Source organism: Athene noctua, chromosome 2, assembly GCF_965140245.1.
Source record: "Athene noctua chromosome 2, bAthNoc1.hap1.1, whole genome shotgun sequence".
Taxonomy (NCBI): Eukaryota; Metazoa; Chordata; class Aves; order Strigiformes; family Strigidae; genus Athene; species Athene noctua.
In genome coordinates this window covers 136,645,309-136,670,457 of record NC_134038.1, presented here as the reverse complement: position 1 = coordinate 136,670,457, position 25,149 = coordinate 136,645,309, and the positions used below count along the sequence as shown (strand labels likewise).

Here is a 25,149-nt window from a genome sequence, read left to right as displayed (position 1 = left end):
ATAAGAAATGCAATTACCCTTTTGGAAACTACAGGAGATACAGTAAGCCTGCATGGGGAAATTGAAAGCAGCTACAATTACTGATAGAATTAGTAGGCATTTAGGTAATAGTAATGTGGGTAGGAGTTATGCTTTAACACTTACAGAGAAAGCAAGTCTTACAAATTTATTAGAAGTTTCTGAAGGAAACAAAGAAGAGGAATCAAGAGATATTCCTGTGCAAAGAAAGTCTTCCAACAATTTTATCCATCAAAAGTAGGAAACGGATAATAATACTTGTGAATTTTCACCATGGGGGGATTCTCCAGAGCATCTCAAAAAGACTTGACAGGCTACCAGTAGATTTAGGTGATAATGTTTGTTGATGATGTCCAGTTATCCATACTAGTCAGTTCTAAAGCCCATACCACCATTTCTGAGTGAAAAAGCAGGTAAACAAACACAAATTACACAAAAGAGGGGGGATGACAGATTTAACTGTTTATACATAGTGATGACTATGACTGAGAACCTGGAGTTAATGGTAGAGGAGCAGAGAGCAACAGAAACAAGAAAAAAGTCCCCATCATTAAGCTACTGTGCAAATCCACAGTGTACCCAACACCTGGAGTTATGCATGCTGTTCTTATTCCACCTTAAAGAAAACTATAAAAGGCACAGACAGGGGCAAGAATCATCAGAGCTAAGAAATTATTTTCATACCGGAAGGAATACAGAGTCTTGAGACAGCTGAAGCCTATAAAGACAGAAACAGGCCAGAGACTATAAAAAGAGCTGCTTTTATTTCTCACAGTGCAAGAACTAGGGGTTCCCCGGTGATTTTACCAGTTTATTAACCTATTAGAGCAAAAATAAAGATGTACAATGCCTGATGAGTCTGTGGGATTCACCACCTGAGTGCCAAAGGAGTAACATGGTTCAAAAAAAGCTTGGAAAAGTTTATGCCTGGGTTGCTATCGTGGAGGCTTTTACACAGGATGGGTCAGATACATCTGTTGAGATCTACTGACTCACCAGGGTAAGGCTGGGTCTCAAACTCCTCTGCTCCTCATTCTCTTCCTTATGTGCCCACCACTGGGGGATGAGAGGAAGGTGGGCAAGATAAGGCTGCAGCCTGACCTGGGAAAGCTGTTCTTCAGCTCATGAGCCTGGTTATGACTGCAGATTCTGTGGAGTATGGCCAGGTAGGTTCAGGTTACTCAGCAAAGCTGAGGTGGATACCCAAATAGTGAAGCTTTATGAGCTGATACAGAAACACAGCAAGTCATCCTAGATGGCAGCTAGTTGTACTCTATGATCCAACCAGTTGCTCTAGTATATAATATGATGTATGTAATATAATGTGACATGACTAAAACAGCAACTGGTAGTGCTGTAACGCTAAGAGTAATATCTAAAAATTGCACTTTGTTTTCATTTCCATTTGAATAAAACCTATGCTCAGCTGACTGAGGGCCATAAAGTCAAATTCTGATAAATGTCATTCTCAAGATTTGCTGTTTACTGTAAAAATAGTAAGTGCAAAAGATATCCCCCCACACCCTTTCATTTTTCCATTTTAAGAAGAAACATACAGAAGCTCCAATGTATCAGGGACAGCACTGTACTGAATATTTTCGTAGCACAATTTCTGAAACAGATGTCTGGCCAAAGCAAAATTCTAATCAGCTAAATGTGTATCTCACATAGGGAATAAGTGGTTATCAACACACAAAAGTTATGGTAGTTAGAAATGTTTTATAGGGCATGCTTGTTCCTTTAATTGCATCTGTATTTAAATCTGTGTTAGAGTCATGCATGTTTTCTTTCCTATCCACAAACTCTTTTTCTATATCTGTTCTCTTCTGAAGTCTATAATCAAGTTTCAATTGGATCTTAAAATGCGGAGTTGTGCTTTGGTAAAATAAAACACCAAAAGCATAGCAGCTTTTCACGGTTTTTTCAATTGGACTGCCAGAGAAAATCAAATAAAAAAATAATCAGCACTGTCATTTGAAGAAAAGAAAGAACAAGAGAAGAAAGAAAGAGAAATACTTAAGATGGGCCTTAGCCAGGAGCATTTTATCCTTTATTCATCAGTGGTAAATGAGTCAGATATGAGTTGGCCAGGAAAAGAGCTGCTTTACCCAAAATCTGAGTTTAAAGTGAGTCATCTCGCTCCAAACACCAGTATATCCGCCAACATAACTGGCAAGAATTTCCTGCAAAGAGACTCTTGCTGCTGCTCTCTTAATCTGGAGGCCTGACCATCCAAAGCTGAAGTCAACAGGACCTCTACCATCAATTCAGTGAGAGGCTGAGAGATTCAGGCCAGAATTATCAGACTGGCTGACCATGGTGGGAGCTAAGAGAAACTAAAATCAGCTCCTGACATAATGAAGACACTCTCCAGGCTGCCCTGTCAGCCAGGGCACTTTCTGCTCTGATCCCACCCTACCTGTCACAACTTAAATTTCCCAGACAAATATTCAATGAAAAAAGGCTTGCAACAGGTCTTCAGAAGGTGGCTCCTATCTACAATGCGGGGAGGAGGGACACATCTACAGTGGCCTTATCAAGACAGCTTGAGAGCCCAAACGACTCCTCATGTCCCTGCAGCTCTGTCAAGTGCCACAGAAAGGGTCTGGAGAAGGAGCATTGAATATTTGGTCCTTGATTACAACAAATGTAACAAGTTGGACTCCTCGCTACATTACTGCAGTTTGTGTTGGCATGTATCTGCGAAATGAACGGCATGTTTTCATGAAATAAATGAAATGATACTGGCATGAAACCAGAGTGTGCAGTGTCTAATCAGTCCCTGGATTTATGATCCTGTGCTGGACTTCCATTCATTCTCAAAATGCAGCCAGGTCCTCTCAGGTGTCCCTTCAGCTCAGAGGACCCTCAAAATCAGACCTTTGGGGTGACCATTTTTGATTCCATATTCCTCCTTATATTCTGCAGGAAGAAAACAAAGTAAATGATGTCCCAAAGCTTCAGAAAACCTAACTATCAATTTTCGCCTGGTGGGACAGCACTTATATTGTCCTGTCACTCTTTGATGGCAATCTGGTTTCTGATGACTTCTTTGTGGGTTATGAATGTGGAAAGAGACTTAGGAGCGCACGCGTGCAGATGTTTTTTTTCTGCGCTGCTGAAAAATCTCTGCAGCACCACAGAAGATATTTCAAACGAAGCCGTTTTTTCCACAGAACAATTCATCACAATGGATTTGTCCCTATAAGAGTCCAGAACTGATGAAGTGTAATGAATCTGGCAGCCACATGAATTCCACTTGTGTACATTTCAGCACATCCATTTTTTTTCCAATTCTCTCAGCTCCGCCCTGAAATTCTGTTTTCAAAATGGGTAGAAACTGTCACAGGTTATCAGTAAGTAGGTAATAAATACAATAATTAAGTGCAGCGTTAGTCAAAGGGTTATTTTGTACAAATCACGTAGGATCAGCAATTGCTCTCACTGGTTGTAGTTTGAGTGGAGGAGCATAGCAAACACAATTCTTGGTTATTCTAAGCAATGTAAAAATACACAAAATTAACCACACCCTTTTTCAGACAATTTAAAGCTTTGCTTTGTTTGACTGCATTAGTTCCAATATTGTAGCTACATTTCTTTATATTTCAGAGCTATACACACACGAGCAGGCATGATTCTGTCCCTGGATAGCAGAAGTGTGTCATAACTGTCACAAATTTATATGACAAACCTTACATTATTCTTTAGCTGAGCACTGATTAGCACTCTCACAAACCTCAGATATGTCTCCTGTACATCATGGACTCTTCCCTAAGCTTTTACGGATTTGTTTGCAATAATACTAGCACAAGAATACCCATAGCATATTAAAATATAATTACAATCAGAAAGGTAATTATGTAAATACTGTGAACTTTACTAGCTAGCTCTGCTCCCTGTGTGTCTCTGAGCCATGTCTGTTAACTCATTGACAGATGAGCGCTCCCACTGTTGTGAGAGACGTTCACTCCCAATTGCATCCACAACTTTTATCACTGTGCTATTCCCCCACAGGGCTATCAGTTTAGTTCTGATTAAAAGAGCCAATGCAGGAGGCAAGAACCAAATCAGACAAGTAGCTGTCATGACATTGGAGCCATGGATCCTTCTGGCTTCACTCCCACCACCGCTCTGCCTACCCACAGCTCCCTCCTTTCTCTCCTGTTGTTACACAGCTCTGCTCCACAGCTTGCAGGGAGCTGATGAGTCTCCTTATAAGGCTTTTTTCTCCTTTCCTCTTTCCTCCCCTGTTTTCTCTGTGTGATGGAAACTGAATGGTTCCACTGCATTTTGGGTCTTCCTCTAGTGGTGAAGGCCAGGAAAATTTGTCCCTAAAATGAGTAAATAGGAAACTCCAAGAACTTCTGCAGTGGCTTTTCTGATTCCTAACAACTCTTTGAAGAAATAGATGACAGGGTATTCAGTGACTATCAATTGTTTTCATCTCTAATTGCCAAAAAAACACAACAGCAGTTACTGTATCATTTCCTCAATTTGTGAAATTGAAAGCAATCTTTATTAACGTAAAAAGTAGCTGACAAGCTGGAAAAAACAGTGTTCTCATTCTTTACTGGTATACCTTCATCCTGGTACACAGAAAATGTTGGCCCTAATCCTGGTCAGGATTTCTTTAAGTTTTATGCTGGCACCGTTCCATTGCTTCCAGGGAAGTAACTTTTAATGCCTGTCTAATATCATTTAATAATGATCTAAGTCCATCCTTATTAAATTTCTCTGACTGTGTGTTAAATGCCTTCTAAACTAAAACTACAGCAAGTTTGAGTAGCTTCCAATGAGAAGAATATGGTTGATTACACTCGATCACGTCTATTTTCCTCATATGGATATTGCACTTTTTGTGTAGTAAAGAAGAATTAGACATGAGGAAAAAACAAGGTTCTTTACTAATTGTGAACTTACATCCACCAAAAAAATACCTGCTGGCATAGAATAGCTCAGCTTCCACTGGTCAAGTGAGAGAATTCACATCCAGGTATGAAAAATTCTAGGTACCTCAATTAGCAGATAATTTTGAAACAACCCTCAGGCTAGCTGTCTTTTTCATCTCACTTGACTGGAGCAAAAGCCTTCTTCTCTATAATAATTGCATACACTTACCTGCTACCTTCCTGAGGGATACACTGCTCAACATCCACTGAAAGAGAGGCCATAGCAGATACTGTTTCTGTCTCCTCCCTCTCTTGTTTCTGAGACTCGGCCAGAGCACAATCCACTGGCACAGAATATGGCTCCACTGATTTCCAGTACTTGCCTAAGGAAAACACACATAATAATTTATGGGAATTTTAGCTAGCACGGTGGTACAAGCATAGTAATCACTTAGTTCAACACTGAATGATTATAATTTAAAATCACTGTGGTGTAAGCAGCACAGTTGAAATTTCAGACTGCAGTGAAGAGGTATATTTCTGAATCTAAGAATGCCAAGTTGGAAAGTGCTTTCATTCCAAGGGCTGTGACACACCCTTCCCCAGAAGGTAATAAACTGGAGGAGTAACGCACAGACTAATGAACGCATACTGTCAGACAGTAAAGCTATTGGCTTTATCTGTGCAAGGTGAAGGGAGTTCAGGGCAGAGTTAATACCTAGAAGCTCCAGTATGGTGGACTGTTGATGCATATACAGCAAATAAGGACTAGAAATATGAACATTGTTGTACAAAGTGCTCACACAGCACTGTCTTGAAAAGGAAAAATGTCAGAAATGCCAGCTCGGACTAAAGTGATGTTGCCAGAACAATCAGGTTTGTTAGTCCTGGATGTTCTTTCCCCTCCAACCTCAGGGCGTATACTAGAACAATAATTTATTTAAAACTTTCATATATGAACTGGCTGTTGCTGGAAAGCTGCCAGATACCATAAGGAATAGAGCTTTCTGGTCTGCTGTATAAAAAAAAAAAAAAAAAAAAAAAAAAAAAAGCAGTGGATTAAAAGCATGAGTATTCTCAGCTTTCTGCCTGCAACAGAAGAGACAATAAGAAGCTTCTCAAGCAATGCACGCAATAATGGCAGGTGGCTCATCATCAACGTATAAAATGGTCTGCTACTGCAGTGCTATTGAGAAACAGAGGTAGCTTAGTGGTAACCAGGTGAACAAGTAAGAATTTACATATGTATTTCTTACAGTTCAGTAATCCACCGAGCACTCACTAATTGCCAGGTGGATGACACCTGGAAATTAGGAGCTTTGGGAAGGCTGGGAGTTCTGGACCAGAGCTTACTCAGTGTTTAGCAAGAAGCTTCCAGCAGCTGCTGCAGAGGTTGGATCAGGGTACTTATATGGGAATTAGATGGAGGGTTTCAACAGCTGTGAAAGAGAAGGGATCAAGTAGGGGACTTTTCCAAGGGCTAAAAGGAGGATTTTGGCAGCTGGGCAGTGGGTTGAGCTGAGGTGCTTATCCAGAGGGTAGCTGGAGGCTTTGACAGCTGGGAGGCCAGGCCAGCGGTGGTAATGCCTGTGCTACACAAAGGCTGCTGAAACCTCCCTCTTTGGTAACACAGCTTTCAACATAGTTTCAGGCTTTTCGAAAGATGAACTTTTCCCTCCAGTGAGAAAGCAGCTGTCAATAAAGCCTGAAAATGTCTTTATTCAAAAACATCATTGCAAGATGAAAGCCCAAGTCAATCTGCAAGAACAACCAGCGAGCATGGCCAGCGTGTTTCTTTGAACTCTAATAGTGTGCACGTTTGAGTAGTTAGCAGAATCTTTAAATAACAGGGACCTTCTGGGGATAAAATGTAAAGTGTATTAAGTATCCTACAAAGTTGAGATTAAGTGTTAGGAGGCTGGCTTTGCTCCAAAAGCATGAAAGACACAGCTAAAAAGTTATGTACATAGCAGTAGGCTCAATGATTGGAGCCTGGCAAATTTTATAAAAACAAGACAAAAATATTCTCTATTATTACTGTGCTAAGAGACCATATTCTCTATTCATTAAAAAATACACTAAAAACAAACAAAAAAGTTATATGAGCATTCCACAATGTTCTCACAGATCATATGTGCAAAAGTCAGTCTTTGCAATATACACCCAATTCAAACCCTATAATTTATGAGCTAAATGTTCACAGAGTGGGTGGGGTTTTCTTTTTCAGTAACAGATGTGCAAGAAAATCAAATCTGTTGGCATGGGAATAATACCCCCTCTTGCCTATAAAAGAAATGAACCCATGTTCACTGCTGGAGTTTTCAAGGGCTCTTATTCATAAAATAAAATATTAGTACCCAGCTACCACTGTGTTGCTCTCCTGCAGCAACAATAAAACAGCATCAGTGAGGATTGCTACATCGCATTCATTCATTCACACACAGGCTCGCACACCAGCTGCCCCCTGAATTCTGACTTTCTTGTAACACTAAAACTCAGGGCCAATTCAAGCGTATTAGTGGGCTCTCTGTGCCCATTTAACTGCCCTTCGCTCCCAGGTGATCCGTGATTTTCCTTGTTTCTCTGCACTGAGAATTGTATTATAAGAGGGGCTTCAGTGATAAAGAGGGAGAGTAGAGTCAGGCCAGGAAGCAGGTGGCAGCACCTATGCTGCAGTGGAGGGTCCTGGAGAAGGGGAGTGCATGGCAAGGTGTTTGTGATTTGTGGGAGGAAATTTTAAGGCAGTTCCAATTAGGAAGAGCATCCAGGCAGCAGTGGGTACATCATGCAAAGAGGGCTTTCTGATGCTTGTGAAAAAGCAGTGGTAGTTTTTTCTTTAAAATCAGAAGGCTGTGCCTTGCAAACACCTATGGTAAGCAGAAAAGCTTTGCAAGCTTCCTTTTATAAAAAACACCATTTCTATGTTGTGCAGAAAACATACAGGGATTGCTTATATTCTCAACCAAAAGATTTGCAGGCAAGGTCTTGTGGAATGGAGAGGCAATCACAGCATGCAGCTGAAAAGGAGCTTTGTTAGAAACCCTAGGTATGCTGTGGATTGACAATTAAATGAGCTCAAAAAGCATCTGTCTCAAACTGCTTACACCTCTGAAAATGTCATTTCTACCGTGCTATACTGGAATGTGAAATTCTACCAGTCCTGTTACATTCATTGAGAAGAACTTGGTGAAGCTCAGGGGAAAGAATGAAGCATACTGCTGGTTTCATTCATACAAAACTTGAAGAGCAATCGTGGCTTGCAAGAACAAACAATGAAACCAAATCAGTCTTCTAGGTATGCTTTGGCTTTCACCATGAAAATATGCGTAAGTCTTCCTTAAAGATTTGTGGGAGCACTGATTATTACCAGGAAATAATAAAAATAAATGTTTTTGTCACTGTTACAGGCCTTTCACAACTAGATTTGGACATGCTGTACCATGGCATGCTTGAAAAAAACATTTTGGGGGTGGTATTCCAGCCAGTGAACAGGATTGTTTAGAAATTGCATATTACATGGGTGTGGGAACTACTACTTCCAAATGTATTACATTTCCAAAGGAGCTTTGGATCACTGTCACAAACAAAACATTTATACAAATTCCATTCTAGTTAGAAAAAAGTTGTTTCCTCTTATTGTCTAACTAAATATTGTATCTTCAGTTTTTTGCAACAAACACAGAGGAGGGACTTTTTTTGTCTAAAATATTGCTAATATTCTTTATCAAAGTTGGATCACAGAAACACAGACTCAATGTACACGCAAGCAATCACCCAAACAAATCAGGCTTTCTCAGTATCTCTTGAGGTGCTACGCCACAGCCTAATGCTTTTCAGCCTATATAACGCCCTATAATATTCAACAGGTACTTGCTTCTTTTAATTCCATTTAAATACGCGTTCTCTGTAAAGCTGCACTAAGCTTCCTCAATGCTCCTTTACTTGGTCTCTCTCCAGACAAAATTATGTCTGCTTTGCCTTTCAGGTAATAGCTGCAAGAAAAGACAGAATATTGTGCATAAAAAACTCCACACCCTAAGCAGCCTGACTTTGGTTTCAGAACAGCCCACTGGACTGCCGTGACTACCAGCTCAGCTCAAACCTAAGCTTGTTCTTAACAAGCAAAGTCAAATCACGCTACAGGGCTCTGAACCATGTTTTTAGACACGCACTATGTATTTGTTCCTAAATCCATTCCTTCTTTCTGAACTGCCATCACTTGTGTTTATTTCTAGTAAGACACTATGCCTTTCTCGAGACAGTATTATTTTTTTCTAATTCACCCTTTTTTTGTTTCAGATCCATTTTCATTAAATAATGTGTCTTATTTCAAATAGAATTGCATATCTTCATGCCTGTGGCCTGTGTGCAACTTTCCGTCCTTATTATAACTTACAAACCTGCTCTATCTTGCATAGTACATGAATCTCCTTAATTTACTGATTCCTTCTAGATTATTAACAGGGAATTTTAAGGAAGATACTAACTCATGAGCTACCCTAGGACATACCACCCAGCAAAAATGACTTGCTGGAATTTATCATATACAGCTGATCTACTTAGAGCATTTGCATATCTGGGTGACTGGACATGAGGGACGAATTATATACCTACAATGAATTTTAATTGTCACTTTAAAATTAAAATCACATTGATAATTACTGCATGATCAATGGATAATGCATGGAGTCCCTTTTAAAAACTGCATTTATTTTATGCAGATGGATCCTAATTATTTGTGATTCATCTAACATGAAGCAAAACATTTGTTATCCATTTGTTATTGTTAAAGAGCCAGCAAACAGTACAAGTCAGGAAGCTCTCACTGCCTTGGCAAAATGGCAGAGAGCAGAAGATTAAAGAATTTAGGTGTAGTTTGCTCAGTTAGATTAAGGCAACTGATGGCAAAGAGAAAATTTTTCAGTGAGACCAGAGCAAATGCCCTAAAGCATCTGGGTAATAAAGGATAAGGTTCAGGGCACAAAAGTGAAACAATCAAGTACCCTCTACACCAGAAACAGATTCAGATCATGTATTTGTTAGCATTTTTCCATGGACCAATGTCCATTTTGAGCTTTTAAACTTTATCTCAAACTCCTATACATCTCAAAGTGAGTAACTTGTAAAGGGCTGCACAAACAGAATCTGAAGAAACTATTTGTTAGAGCTCTAATTTAGGTGTCTGTTCCTGTTCTCACTGACAACCATCTATTTCAGCCAAAGTGCTATGGAATAGAAAGATTTGGGAACATCCAGGAATCAGTAAGCTCTAAATAATTTCAATGGATTAGTTTTTCAGGGCTAAATACATAGCAGAAACAAAGAGATGTCAAAAAACCCACAAAAAATAAAACCATATATATATATATATATATATTAGACACAACATGTTGGTTAATACATAAAACATTTGTGTGTTCTTTTCTCTGAAACAATATTTTAATGCCTATGACATTAATTAATAATAAAAAAATACCCCAAACCCACGATCCCAAACTGAGAAACATACTTTGAATTTCAGTGGTCTTTTTTAAAGAAGCTATTGCATTCATATTGGGGATTTGGTGCACAATATCTTCTGGGAGAGGCTCCAGCTGCAAGAATAGAATAGAATAATATAAATTTTCAATAAGCCACAGGGAAGTAAAACAAACTGAAACAATCTAATCCTCAGGAAAAGCTCTGCCCAAGAACTGGTTAACATTTTGCTGGTATCAGTTCTAAAAGTATAGCCATGATTTTGTTTTCTGTTTTCCAGCCATGTAATTGAATTCCAAGGGGCTTTTCTATTGGCTGCAAGACTAATCTATGGACTATCTGAAGCAGGTGCATGTCTGTGTATTATTCATTAAAAAAATGCTAGTTATTTGTGTAATTTTTGTAGGTTCCTCACAAACCAAATTCCACTGCGTCTGTATATGCAGCTGGACACTCCAAACAAAACCTTGCTGAAGCCACACTGGAACTGAAGTGTGCACTCTATTATCTTTATTTTTCTGGTGTTATTGCATCTAACCATCTTACACATTTTAAGATTTATGAGGGAAAACCAGAAAACACAGATGTTTTTACTAGCTTTGCATTAATTTCAGATAAAATAGTAGATAAGAAATAGTTATGCAGATCAGCAGTAAGAGTTCTCTTAAGTTTTTTATAGTTAGCTGTATTTTAGTGAGCCAGTTTTAACTGTATATTCTTTGAGTAGGACTGCATCCTAGTAAATTAGCAGACGGAAACATTCAGTTACTGGACAGTTACTTTTGCCCTGATATGGATACATATACCAAGCAAACTGTATTTTGAAATTCATCCACATGAGCTTTTTTGTCCACACATTTTCTCCTATAAAAAGGGTAAAAGATTGTTTGGGCTAAATGTGTCTTCTTGTACTGAAATAACTATAGTCTTCTTGAACTATGCTTAGAGTCCAGCCAGTTTTTCTGCTGCCCATGTAGGCTGCTAAGGCTGGGTGTGGAGGCGTGCTTCCTGCGGAGCCAGGAGCAGCAACCCTGGCAAGGGGGACGAGGAAGAGCGATATCAGTACCAGTCTTCCCTCTCTAAAGCTAAAGAAGTTTGACCACCGTTGACAGGAGACATCTGTACTGCAGACAAAACTCTTTCTTAATCATGTCTGGGTCTACTTTAAACTAGGTCAAGTGAAGCCCGCCCAAGGAGCTTCCTCTGTGAAGTTAACAGTTCAGTAGCCATCATATATTGTCCTCTGGGTTGCTACCACTGCATTGCTACCCACCAACTAGATAAAATCAGCTTTGATCCAAGTACAGAAACTGGGAAGTAACTGCAGTGTAGATACTCCCTTAGTAGTGCTATTGTAAGCAAGCTCAGATACAAATACGAGAACTTCTGGGATCCTACCATTACAATCAGCAGTCCTTTCGAGTTTTGGTAACTAAATGAATAGGGCTGTTCATGTCATTATTTCCCTAGAATCCCATATGGGATCGCATCTGGAAGATTTCGTTGTGGCTAGAAACAATAGCACTATGTTTTATTTTGAAATCACTCTATTCTGTGCAGTGAGCAAGTGTGCAGGGAAGCGCTGGCAGGACCTGACTGGGTCCCAACTCTACTTGGTTACTGAGGAGACCAAACTGCAAAAGAGGACTGTAGCTATCTAATACGTATCATGGTTTAGAACAAAGAGAGCAATTACAATAAAAATAATATTTACAGATACATTTTCAATTCTTAAACCACATTTACTTCATGATCTTCATAGGTTATTCTATTTGGTAAGTCTTGCAGGTACCTGGGGGAAAACTGTGTGTTTATGAAAATGCCCACCAATAGATCAAGCTTTGCAGATTTTAGAACAATAGTCTATATAATAAGATTAATTATTGGGGTTATGTAGATAAATAGCACTTGCCCTTATCATGTGTTATTTTCCATTTGGCCAGGAAGAGGACAAATCCTGAAGTTCTGTTTGGTCATACTGGGTGCAGGAACACAGAACGGGAAGCAAACAGCAGTGTAAGGATTCTGTTTTGACAATTTCCTAATTCCTAAGGTTTTGACGACCAATTCACTCCCTGAAGTAGGACAAAATAGCTCCAGTATATGACAGTAGGAGTAATATTATCAGGTATGGAATTGCCAGACTGTAAGATGTGAGAGCTGTGTCTTGCTTTGTCCTCTTATTACCTTGAGATTCTTTCTGCAGACCTCTTGTACTAATTATTAAGGTGGAAACAACTAATGTAGAGATAGATAGAGTTCCTATTAAAAGCTGAATATTTTGTTGCCTTCTTCAGAGCTGAATTTTTGCAAGTACAGAAATATTTTTTTAAGTAGGCTGCATTTGAATATCTAGACATAACAGATTAATATTTGGAAATGGTAGCTGTGTTTTTAGAAATCAGGATAAGTTGATGAATCACTAAAGATGAAAGAGGGTCAAACATCCAACAATTATCCCAATCATTACTCCGTTAGCTCTACTAACAGATTTGTAGGTGATGTGAATATAGTAGTCATGTTTGATCGTTTCCTTAACTCTTTTTTTCCACAAAACTTGCATTTCATATCTCAAGCTTAGCTTCTGCTCTGGAGCTATTTTGCCTCCTCACTCTTCAGGATAGCCAGACAGACCTTGGATCCTCTTCCATATCAGGGAAACCTTATCAGGCTCCAGAATTCATTACATCATATACCCTGCTCAGCCCAAAATTCAGTACCATTACAAAAACCCTGTAGAAATAGTCAGTGGGTTATAGCAGCTATTTCTATACACTTTGAAATGAGACTGTCTGCCTTTGAAAGAATGATTTCTGTTGGCAGCTATCCACTGGTTGGATACAACTATACAGATGTAGGGGTGTCCCTGGAAAATATCAGCAGTTAGACCCAAAAGTGAACAAAAGAAATTACTCTACACCTGGCATATATGGCATCATCACCTTCCCTCCTACACTTATTGGCACTCAGATCATGATGTCTATTAAAGCTAGAGGCTAACAGAAAGGAAGCTGAAAAGAGCACTGGAAATACACTGTCAGGAAAGAAATCTTACAACGAAGAACAGCTCAAGTTTGCAGAAATAACCAAACCACTGGAGAGACAGTTTGGACCAGACACAAAGGGTCATATTTTCAAAGTTTTTACATGGCTGAATTGGACTTTTGTGCAATATAGTAGAAGATGAAAGTAGAAACTGCATCCACTAATCATTTTTAAAGTAGGAAAACCAATGTAAATGGACAAAAATCACTTGGGCTGCCAACGTCTGCCAGAGGTATATCAACAAATATTTGAAGAAGGAATTAATGATGGAAATTTCATGTGCCCAGAAAGTGATCTGAATTGATCCTTGAGAATGTGGAGAGAATCTGAAACTACGGGAGCTCTTTACTGAGCTGGGAATTCTAGCAATATTTTGCATTGTCCTTAGCAATGTCATGTTTTAAAACACCAAGTTTAGCTTCAGTGAAGATTATTGTGGAGTGTAGCTAGAGATAACTGACAAGTGAAACTATTGCTAGCATAAGGTAAGGAGCATGAAGTGTCCTGACAGAAGGAGGGAAAAGGGAGGAGGCAGGCAGGCACCTCAGGGATACCTAGGCTGTAGGGGAAAGCATTACAAACTCCCTTTCTTGGATACACAGTGCAAGAAGCATATTAGCACCAAGACTGGGCTTTGTTGCTCTTAGGGTTGCCTATGGTTACAGAGAACTAAGTTTGAATATCTCACAGGTCCTCTGCGTTTGTATATTAACAATCTCAAAGATTCTGCAGTTTCTGTTTATATACAAGTACTTTTGGCAGGTGTTTTTGTGATCCACTGATAAATGAGTCATTTTTCAGTAAGGAATAGGTTCAAAGGCACAAAGGGTCATTAGCACCTACCAGTCCCCGAAAACCAAGGGATGCCTTGGAATTATGTAACATTTATGTAATTTATGTAACAATTATGTAATATTCACTGTTTCCTTGTTCAAATCACTTCCTGACTAGCACTGCCCACTTTGGGGACTTCAGTAAGTAACATGAGCACATACTTTGCTCCAGTTTCCTAGCCTATCTGATTCTCTATTTCTGGGCCAGTTTCTGGATTCTGGATTTATGCAAGCAGCAGTTGACAGGTGGTTTAGACTCAGTGTTAATTATTTTATAATTATTAGACTCAGTTTAACAAAGAGGATGTGAGATTGTGACCAAGTTTACCATGCAATTTAAAATTGATCTCATGCCATATTCACTTCCACGAGTATTTCCATTTTGGAGAGAGAAATGCTTACCTGTTCTGGTAAATAACCCCTTTTAATGCAGTCCAGGCCTTCTTGGCAGAGCTCATTGCCTAGCTGGCAAGCAGCCCCAGATTCACACTGAATTCCACAAAGGAGAAAATGCCAACTTTTCATCATCAGCAGGAAAGCTGCAGAGTATGAGCTTTCCACTTAAATTACCATCCCCTCCTAAATGCCAGCTCAACAGATTGCAAGAAAGAAGCACATACTTCACACTCTGCAAGAAAATTGTCCAGTATAAGTTTTCAAGCATGCTTGGGAGCCAACCAATCACAATGTTTTGTCAAATTCTGCTTCAGACTGAAATTCAAGCCAGAAGAATATTTACTAGAAGATGTTAAATTTAGTCACTTGAAAATGTTTTTGCACTTAGGGCCAAACTCAGCCTTGGCTGACACAGTCAATGGGAGCAGGCATGCATTCTCTTTGTGCCTTTGTTGCAGGGTCCCGCTGGGCAGAGCACACTGTGGACTGCACTACTCTGTTTCCTCTACTCAAAGAAGAGCATGACCCTGTCTGTGACTAATTATCACTTGTTATAGACCATGGCAAACTGCTGTACCATGTAGAACTAAGAGACATGGCCCTAACCTGTAAACAGATCAAAGGGACCATGATGTCAGACTGACTTCTATGTCCCATAGAAATATCCCACCTGGCTGCTTGAAAAGGGATGGGATGAAGGAAGAACTAAATCCTTAGTTTTTCACTCATAGAGTTTTGTGCTTGAAGGAATCCTTCCTTACTCTCTGTGGCTGCAGAAGAACCCCTAACTGAATGCAGTTATGCTGGAAATAAGATGCAGGATTTAGGAAACTGAAGTCAAGGAAAGCTTATCCCTGAGGGCTTTTTAAATCTAGGTAGTGATTCTTCAGAATTAATGTGGAGGAAAGAAACCAGAACCTACCCTTGCATGTATAGATCAGCCTTACTCACCACCACCTGGCACCAAAAGGCATAGCATAGGTCTTTATAGTACTGAAGCTAGGACAGACAAAATAGTGTGGAATTTCCATCCTGCATGACAAAGATTTTGTGGAAAAATCTCAATATTCAACCCAATTTTCACACACTTCTTGAAATAACATAAAGATCTTACCATTTAATGCTTTCTTAATTGAAGTATTATGTCTATCTATCTGCGCTTTAAAAATAAGTATTTGAAACTATACAACCAATCTGTGAAAAACTGTAGAATCATTTAAAGGGTATCACAATAAATGAAATAATTGAATTTTAAGCACAAAAGTATATCAGTATCTCAGAAATGCTTAGGTTTAAATGCAATGTCTCTTTTCTAATTATCCGAATCCATCATTTCCTTTGTTTTTACAGATGCTCTTTTAATGGACAAGCTCTCAAATCAAGTTGAGAAAATTCATAGATATTTTAAATCAACTGATGTTCATCCTGCCTTTTTGCCTTCCTGAAGGATTTCCATGTTTTCCTTTTGGATTTCAAGGGAGTCCAGCTGCTTAATCTCTTCTCACCTCTTAGGAAGATTTCCTTCCAAAGAGATAACCTACAGGGTTCCTAATTAGCTCTGCAAATGGTCAAATGGATTCTTCTCAAAGTGACATGGAAAATTTCTGCATGTACACATAAGCATGAACAAGAAAACCTAAGACCCTGAAATATTTTGTAAAGTATTTTTACATGTAAACTTCCTAATTAATGATTTTATCTTTATAACATTCATCCTTACCTTTATTTCTATAGTTTCAGTTTTAGTTTTCTCATCATTTAAGGAGGGATTCACACAACCAAAGCAGACTGAGCCATTTCGGATACTATAGGGTGTCTTGCCTGATTTTCAGTTGCCTCTCAGAAAGGATGTGGATCTCCTCTGTGTTAGGTCTGCCAACCCTGTATTGATGTCCTGGATATCTAAGGTATCTAAAAAGGCACGGGGCACCTCTGTTTAGGGAATTGGGTCTTGGCAATTAATAAGTACCTCCAATCAGAGAAAACCAACAATTATTATGCCATTTGCGTTTCTGTCAAAGTGTGAAATTATTGTTCAAAAGTAATTCTGCCGAGAATTTCAGAAGTATCGACCACATGTAGGTGGGGCTGATAGCTCATTTAAATATTGAGCTCTTCTAAGAAAAAGAAACCTTTTTAATAGTTTTTTGGTTAGTCTTTAAATCCACAACTGTATGCAGGAATTTCCTGTGCTGTGCTCAAATTATTTAAAGATTAACTTGATAGTGTATTCTTTTCCTAGTGGCTCCACTTGCATCTATTAAGAGTAAAAAGTTATCTTGCTAAACAGATCACTGTGCTACAAGTCATATGTAACTAAACGCAAAATATATCCATTTTGGATAGCAACCTGTTTTCCTTCTTGGTGTTCAGAGACAAATTAAGAAAAGCATTTTTTACTTATAAGTTTGATGTTACCTCTACATATCAGACCAACTCTCCGTGTAAGTTGGAAGTTGTGGCTAGTTTTACAATTCCTCTTTTTTTAAAATGTTATTCTGCTGGTAATAGAACATATGAAACAGTGAATTTCTGTATTGACAAGTCCTGGCCAAAAACAACAAAAGAAAATAAAAAGTTTTCACAAAACTGCGCAAAATGTTTATGAATTCTAATCCTCAGCACATGAATAAATACATCTGACAAACTGCAGAGTATTTTACAAAGGCCTTTCCCAACCTTTCTAATTTGAGTTCAATTATATGTGTAGTGTTTAGAAACTGAAGTTCACCTTGCCAATATTTTTAAACTACGGTTGCACTGCATACGATTATTTGTAAAAGTGAAGGGCAGATAATAAGTTGTAATTATCCTATTAATCACCTGTAAAGAATTGCATTCAAGGAAGAATGCATCCTCAAATTACAATAATTGGTTGTTTGAAGAGAAACATTTTTTTCTGTGCCTGGCAGGAACACACTTGGAGTTTGCTGTGCAAGTTCATGAATATTATGATGAAATCAAGCGATGTATATGCTATGGGCCATGTGGTGTAGATTGACATAAATCTATAGATGTCAACAAATGTGATGATTTCTAACTGCTAACTAGGTATCAGACTTCCTCATTAGTGTCTACTCCTCAGCAACACCTTTACTTAGTCTTTTAAGGAAACATCAGTTTCTTATAGTAGTGTTGGTAACAACATGCTCTCTGGAGTATTTTTCTCTTCTTAGGAAGAACAGCGTATTTTCTCTTTGAAATTCTGCTGCACCAGACCATTTAATGCACATCCCTGAAGACAAAGCTGTAAGAGCATGTGAAAATAATGCTTATTGCATGAGATGTTTCAGGTTATTACTGTTCATATATTTTTACAAGTTAATTAAAAATGCCTGCATGGTTATGTTTTTCTTCATTCCCAGTTACTCAATTTTTGTGTCTCCTGAAATTTGCTTTGATATATTTTGAAACAGATAGACTCACAATTTATCTAATTTCCTGGCTTCTAGTTACGCTAAAATAAAATGGAAGAAAATCTCTACTCCAGTACGCTTATTCCATTCCTTTTTCTCACAGTTGGTATTTTTTCTCAGCTAATGCCTAGTCAGTGACAGCAGAAATAGTAGTTGGGTGTGATATAGTGTTAAAACAATACAAGACTGTTTTCATAAATGGGTAGCACCACCAAATGGTCATAACTGGATAGAGGGACCCAGGCACCTACACAGAGGAAGACACATCACATCATCAGCATTGTACCATTTGCATTAGTCCCACAAGGGTGCAAATTTCAGAGAATGGGTTTAGAAGGGCAATGAAAAGCCACTGATGCCATAAGATACTACCACAGGGAAGATGATATCAGAAGTGGCCTGGAATGGCAGTTGATCAGGAAGGCAATACTTCATTCACTAAGATTGTCAAATGACTTAAGATAGGTTTTATAATCTATATTTCAGCACATAAATAAAAGGACCAACACTGAGCTGAGCATCTTTTTCAATAGTGCATGAGACCATGCTGGAAAAGTCTCCTTATGGGACTTGTAGAAGGTGATAGTAGATAAAACCCAGTGATAGCTTTTTGTGGACATGTCTATTTCTTTACATTTCTGGGCATATTTTTTGAAAGAGCTATTGCTTTATTTATTGCATGTATAATGTAAAAAAAAAAAAGCATAAAAATATGTTTCTTGATGGGTCATAAAGATAAAAAAAAAGATTTAAAAGAACAGTTAGAAAATTCTTCTAATCAGTATCTATCAGAAGACACATTGCTTTACATTATTCACATAGGTATGAAGTCTTGAAGTGTAAGGGAACTGGCAGACTAGTTTGCAGTTTGGCACTAATACATTTGATTGGAGAGATTATATAGCGGTTGCCACTTCCCCTGGGGGAAAAAAAAAAAGTAACACACTGCACTTTATAACAAGATCTTGCAAAATTCACAATTTATGGTAAAGGCTTTTGTGTTTTCATAAATTATTTTGGCTGCACCTTCAGTAAGCTTATTTTCCTTCTCACCATATTTATAGGAGAAAAAGATATTTTCTAGTGGACAACAGAACAATTTTCACTAATTTGAATGTTTATCTTGTGTTTGTGTACATAAATAGCACATACTCATATTTACTTAGTCTGATAGCCCACTCTCAAAAGTTTTAAAATGATATATACAGCGTTTGATAAATCTTGGACAGTCCATTTAAATTACATACAGATCAACCTGAATCTTCATTTATCCATTTAAAAAAAAAAAAATTTTGAAGTCTTGGACACATTTTTATTAATGTTCAATTTCAAAAGCCTCTGAAATATGTTCTTTCACATGACAGTTGAAGTGTCAAAATACTGCAAAAAATGTGTCCTTGCAATATCCACATCCTAAGATTACTAGATACCTTGTAAAAGCCTTTTTTTTTTTTTTTTTTCCATGATAGTTGGCCGGAAGGTCTGATCCTTATAGATGATATGCACACCAATGACTAACAATGATGTCGTCTGTATTTCACAAAACATCACCAAAAGCAATTTTGAGGTATTAAACCTTATTCAGAACTGAGAAACCCTAAAGGATTTATATAGTCATCTAATTTAGATGTATTTATCCAAACCAGCTCATCCAAGGTCTGATCATTTCTAAGATATATTCAAATTACATGGTTTTTATACCAAATGAAAAAAGGACTGGTGCCATTGTTACTGAAAGAAAATCAAAGATAGAAGTTTCATCAAACTCGGATCATTCTCTCCACCTATTATGATTTATGTTTTACCTCATTTCCTAAAAGGGCGTTTATACAGGCTTCAGATGCATCACAGATGGCAGTAAGGTCATGTCCTCCCTCCAGTGCCAGCACAACACGGCCATCCGCTAGCTTCAGCAATTGCTTGGTTAGGTGACCAAAACCTAGTGTTCAAATACAGTAGTGCAAATAATTAAAGCAGAACAGATATTACTGGCATATTTCACATCTGCTGCAAGAGAATGTAGAAAGCTCATGGATATATTTAGTCCAGTGTCCTGTTTCTGACTATGGCCCACACCAGATGCTTTGGAGTTAGGTCTCTGGAATTTTGTATGAGGCAGATGTGAGACAATGTCTCTCATACTGATCCCAAATAGCTGGAGATTAGTTGAAACATGACGTTGTCTCTCTTCTTACCTCTGTTAAGCATTATCACCCTGGATTCTCTTCCTATTTGCACATCAATGTGACATATATCCATGTTATTTAGAGCGATGTTACATAATCCTGGTCACTTATGGCATTGATACGACAAATAATATTTGTAGTTAAACTATGATACTATAATTAAAAATATTTGTATTTTTCAAATGAGATTATGATTTTTTTATTTACAAATTGGTGCTTCTTTTGTATTTGGTGTTTGAGTGTAATATACAACCATGGACTGAAAAATAGTAGAAACATATGTTACCTCTTAGATACATTTTGAAGTGTTTTTGGAAGCAGCACTAACAACTACACCAGTTATTTTGATTCAGTGTTTTGGTATAAGTTTAAACTGTCCAGAACCTCATAGAGATCTCTACTAGTATGGCTCACTTCTGACCAACGATGTTCTAAGAAATTCTGTACCACAGCCAAAAATGATGGTGATTCACTTTATGTAGTGATCTATAACTACATAAACACTACAACAAAGATTTCACCTGTGATTAAAGTAAAATTAATTTATTTCTTTTTTTAACAGTAAGAAAAATTGCATGAAAAATGTTAATTTGGAGAGAAGATTTTGGAGAGAAATTTTGTGGTAGTTTCCTAGGACAGCTATTGTTTTTGGTTAATCTCCTTTAAGTGAGTAATGATAAGTAAAGCTTTGAAACTATTGAAGTTAAATACCCATCACATCTTGTTCTTAACTTTTCCAGTTGGTCTATTCTAGTTGCTCTACTGATGGTCACCACTACTCATTCCAGTGCATTTAATAGCCTTAAATAAAGCATTTAGAAGGTACCTGCTAAAGCCTGGAGCTCTATAAAGACAGGAAGATATTTTTATTATGTGAAGAAAGTAATAAAAAATTAAAAACTACAAAAATTAAAAAATTAAAAGCATATTTTCTAGAGAAATTTTCCAACACACAGACTCAAGGCTTGATCTGGCAAACAAGCAATCTCACAGTTCTGTTTACATCTTAGGACTTTTCAAAGCACATGGCCAACTGTTTGTAGAACAGGGACTTTAATGATACTGGATTTGGTTTAGCTGCGCAGACAAAAAAAAAATCCAACAAAAAAAAGACCCTCTACTTCCCACTTAATCTATAGATGATCACAGAACACTTGAAGTGAAATATTGTTTCCTTAAGCCACTCCACAATCTTCTGTACCCTCTGAGAACTGCAGTTTTGATTCTAGCAAATTAACTACATTGTGGTTCAAATTACATAAAGGGTTGAAAAACAAATAAAACCTTAAACTCTCATTTAAGCACAACCTTTCCTCATGAAAAAAAAAAAAAAAAACAAAAAACAAACAAAAACCACCCAATCCTCTCTACAAAAGTTCAAATTTAGACAGGATAATAAAAATGAAGGAAGGAGTGGAATGAGGATAACCTTTGATCTTTAGCCAATTTCTACTTTCTTTTACCTACAGGATTTATTTCTGTCTGCATGTTACACGTGCAGTCTTTGGATTCATAAGAAGAGAGTGCCAACAGCATAAACTGAGTTATACATATAGCATTTAAAGGAAATGAAGAAGAATGAACAGGCGCAGACTCCCCACATCTACAACTCACCCTTTGGGTCTGTGAGAAATTCAACAGCACTTTTAAGACACCATTTTCCTTTGTGTTATACAGCTTCTGTGAAGAAGGGAAAGCTCTATCATGTTTCCCCACATTTTGAAAATTTTGGATGACCACAAATATTGTTACTGCTACATCATAATTTTCTGAGGTGTGCATGGCAATAAATGTAAAGACTGGCAACGCCTTTCTCTTCTTTTAGGCAACCATCCATAATATAACTCGTAGACGTTGTTACAATGTTAGTTTGCCTGCTAGGTTTCCTAATGATTTTCCTAGTATCAATGTTATAATAATCATCCCTGTCTGAGTCAGGATGCAATGAGCCATACAGAAAGCATCTTTCCCAACAGAGATCACGGTAACAAGATAAAGTGTGCCAAACAAAATCAACATGATGGGGACTTTTCTTCAGAGTAATTACCCTGAGAAAGTAAAGGTGACTTGCTAGAAAGGGAGGAAATAACTTTAGCCAACAATACCAACATTGCCAGTGACTGAGTGAGTTATGGAAATTCTTAACAAAGAAACTTGGATCCTGTCACTGCAGCAAGCTAGGAAAGATATTAGCTTCCTCTAGGAAATCCCCTGGAGTGCTGAAGTAACAAAATGGAAAGAAAGGAGTCCCAGTCAAGTAATGGTTTTAAGATGGGCTGTAGTTCATGCCAAATAATTAAGAAAAAACAAGAAGAAAATAGTAACGAGCACCATTAAAAGATTCAGTCATCTCTCCTGATATAAGGAGATCAAGCATATATTTAATGTTCTCCTGACTAACTCTAAGGTGAGAAAGGAGTCAGACAGCATTTTGAATCCTGAATCTTCCAATTCATATGAATCTCTAGAAATCAGCAGCAGTTCTTGGCCCTTCTACTGTGCCTGCTGTCATACAGCGATTCTAAAACTGTGTGCTTTCTCGGTGGTATATAACCATTATAGATTAATGGCATTTCATAGAAAAATTTCAGTGATAAAACATAAAGTCATGTCAAAACATCAGTGCTGGATTTGCAGTCCAGCCTTAAATGAGCATTACTTCTTTGAGGGTGCAGGTGCCTTCAGGCCATTGAGAGTTTGAGGACCTGACTCAATGACAGGCATCTATTAATCAGGGCTTGAAATAGTCTTGGCAATATCCACATTTGTGTCCATAAACATGAGCAAAAATGTCACATATTAATAATAATAGAAAAGAAATATTATTTCAAAATCCAATCATTTTAGTCAATAAGTGAGAAAAGATTATACATACAGGGGTATTTCTTAGATCTTCTAAATGTACTCGGTGAATTTATACTTCAGAGAAGTAGTAGTATTTTTAAAAAATAGGTTCAATGCAGTGTGATAGGAAAATCTGAGCGTGGTTTTGTGCCAACTATTATTTTCATAATTTCTGTAATTTAAATGTTAAAAGTACCTCTTTCCTTTACAGATCCAATATTTAGACACCCGTTAGAATTTACAAGAGCACTAAATATTCATTTGCTATAAACCTATTACAGACAATGATAAACCTTTGATTTACACAAGAAACAACATTAAAACACTACTAAGTAGTTCTGAAAATCCTGCTCACCAATTGGTTTACATTGTCCTGACAAAAAAACTGTGGCTGATCGATTGTACATCTAAACAAAGAAGACTAGATTAAACTTGAAACCATAATAAACCATGTTATGTATTGGAGAAATATATAGTATATGAGTTGTTATTTGCCAACCTTTGAAGTAAAAATAACTTCTAAAATTAAACCATAACATGTACTTTTTAATTATACCCTTTCCCCTCCTACAGTGCTAGGAGTGGAGGAGATACAATATTCAGCTTTATGTAAGAAAATATCCTATTGTGGGAAGGCAGAAAGAGAGAAAGTTAATACTGTATTATACTAATGAGTAAGCTGCCAGGCTGTTATTGAAGGACGCAGTGTGCTGATCACTTGAATTACCATCTAAGCAACTAATTCACCTTTTAGTGGACTGATGTCCCAGTAAGGGCACTGTTGGTTTTTCATTTAATTTGTTGTGTTTTGTTTTCTTTTGTAACAGACAAGCTCCTCATGCACTTCTCTTAGTTCTGCCAAACATCAAGGAATGACATAGGTGAGGCTTCTGCCTCATTTGACCAAAGTTTGCTGGAGCAACTATACTCTACCTGGACTTACTGAAAACGAAGAAAAAACTGTTAAACCCTATAACAAAGAGAATCCAGAGTTATTTCAGTTTTCTATTTTTGTTTTTGAGGTATCCTTACTCTGACAACCTGAAATGGAAAGTGGCAAACAGAGAGCAGGTAAAACACCTCTTAACCAGGCCAGTTCCCCTCCAATGGACTCATCACACAACTGTGTTGTGTATTATGGCTAGACAAAGTAAAACTAACAAGTCAGTTTGTGTGTACAGCCTCCCATTTTGAGAAAGAAATATTTTAGAACAAAGACAATTTGTGGATGTTATTCTTTTCACATCCTTTCCTCAGCAGACAGGGAAGGGAACCTCATGGATGGGATATACTCCCAGACAGCGCTGCAGCACTCCTTGTTTGCATAAACACTCATATATGCAACCCAATTTCCTTGCCAGCAAATGTGCAAACACGCAGTTAGTGGGGACTAAACCTGCCTCAGAAGAAGACAGACTCCTTTCCTCTCCCCCACTGTGCATAAGGAGAGCAGATGTCTCCTGCACAGTGAATTTTTGGGTTGAGAGCAGGCTGAACAGAGCTGTGGCGCTGGCCCTTGCTCAGGGGAGGCAGCTGGTGGAGGAACAAGGACACATTAACAACTGAAAGGCTGGCGAAACTTTGGAGTTATGGAGAAAGCCTCCACTTTCTCAGGTTCAGCAGTGGGGCCCCAACAGCTCTTTCGGCTTCAGCGTCTTAAAAGCAACAATCCTACCCTAAATTAAAGGCAGAGTTCTGGTGAGCTCCTCTGGCTACTCAGAGCAGCCTGGAGAGGAATACACGCAAAACAGAAAATCTCCACAGTCTCTGTCATGGACCTCCAAGCATGTACTTAACTATTATTTACCATTTAATCATGTCATTACTCTCTAATTTACTTGAGAATGTGTTTTCCTCTCATTAAAACTGTTGCAATGATTGCTGCCAAAAGTCTACCCACCAGTGTTCTGTACTCCTTCCCTGTGGTTCTTTCGTGACTATTTGATTAATTTTCATTGATATTCTTCCAACAATAGCATCTAAAATTAACTGGGTCAGTTTTTACATAACTTCCTGAGTCACCAGGCTATGTGTCCTAAATAAA

At 38.0% G+C, this 25,149-nt stretch overlaps 1 protein-coding gene across 16 annotated transcripts in view; it reads right to left on the bottom strand.

The window, feature by feature from the left end:
- HDAC9 (histone deacetylase 9) overlaps positions 1–25,149 on the bottom strand; it is a 489,493-nt gene that overhangs the window by 8,684 nt on the left and 455,660 nt on the right. For 15 of the 16 annotated variants that reach the window (XM_074900381.1, XM_074900380.1, XM_074900387.1 and 12 more), the window contains 3 exons: positions 19,881–20,014; positions 10,417–10,501; positions 5,137–5,290 (listed from right to left, as the gene is read on the bottom strand). In XM_074900381.1, coding sequence (XP_074756482.1) covers positions 5,137–5,290; positions 10,417–10,501; positions 19,881–20,014 — 373 coding nt within the window. The remainder of the gene's footprint in view (positions 1–5,136; positions 5,291–10,416; positions 10,502–19,880; positions 20,015–25,149) is intronic. The other variant, XM_074900388.1, reaches the window with a different exon arrangement.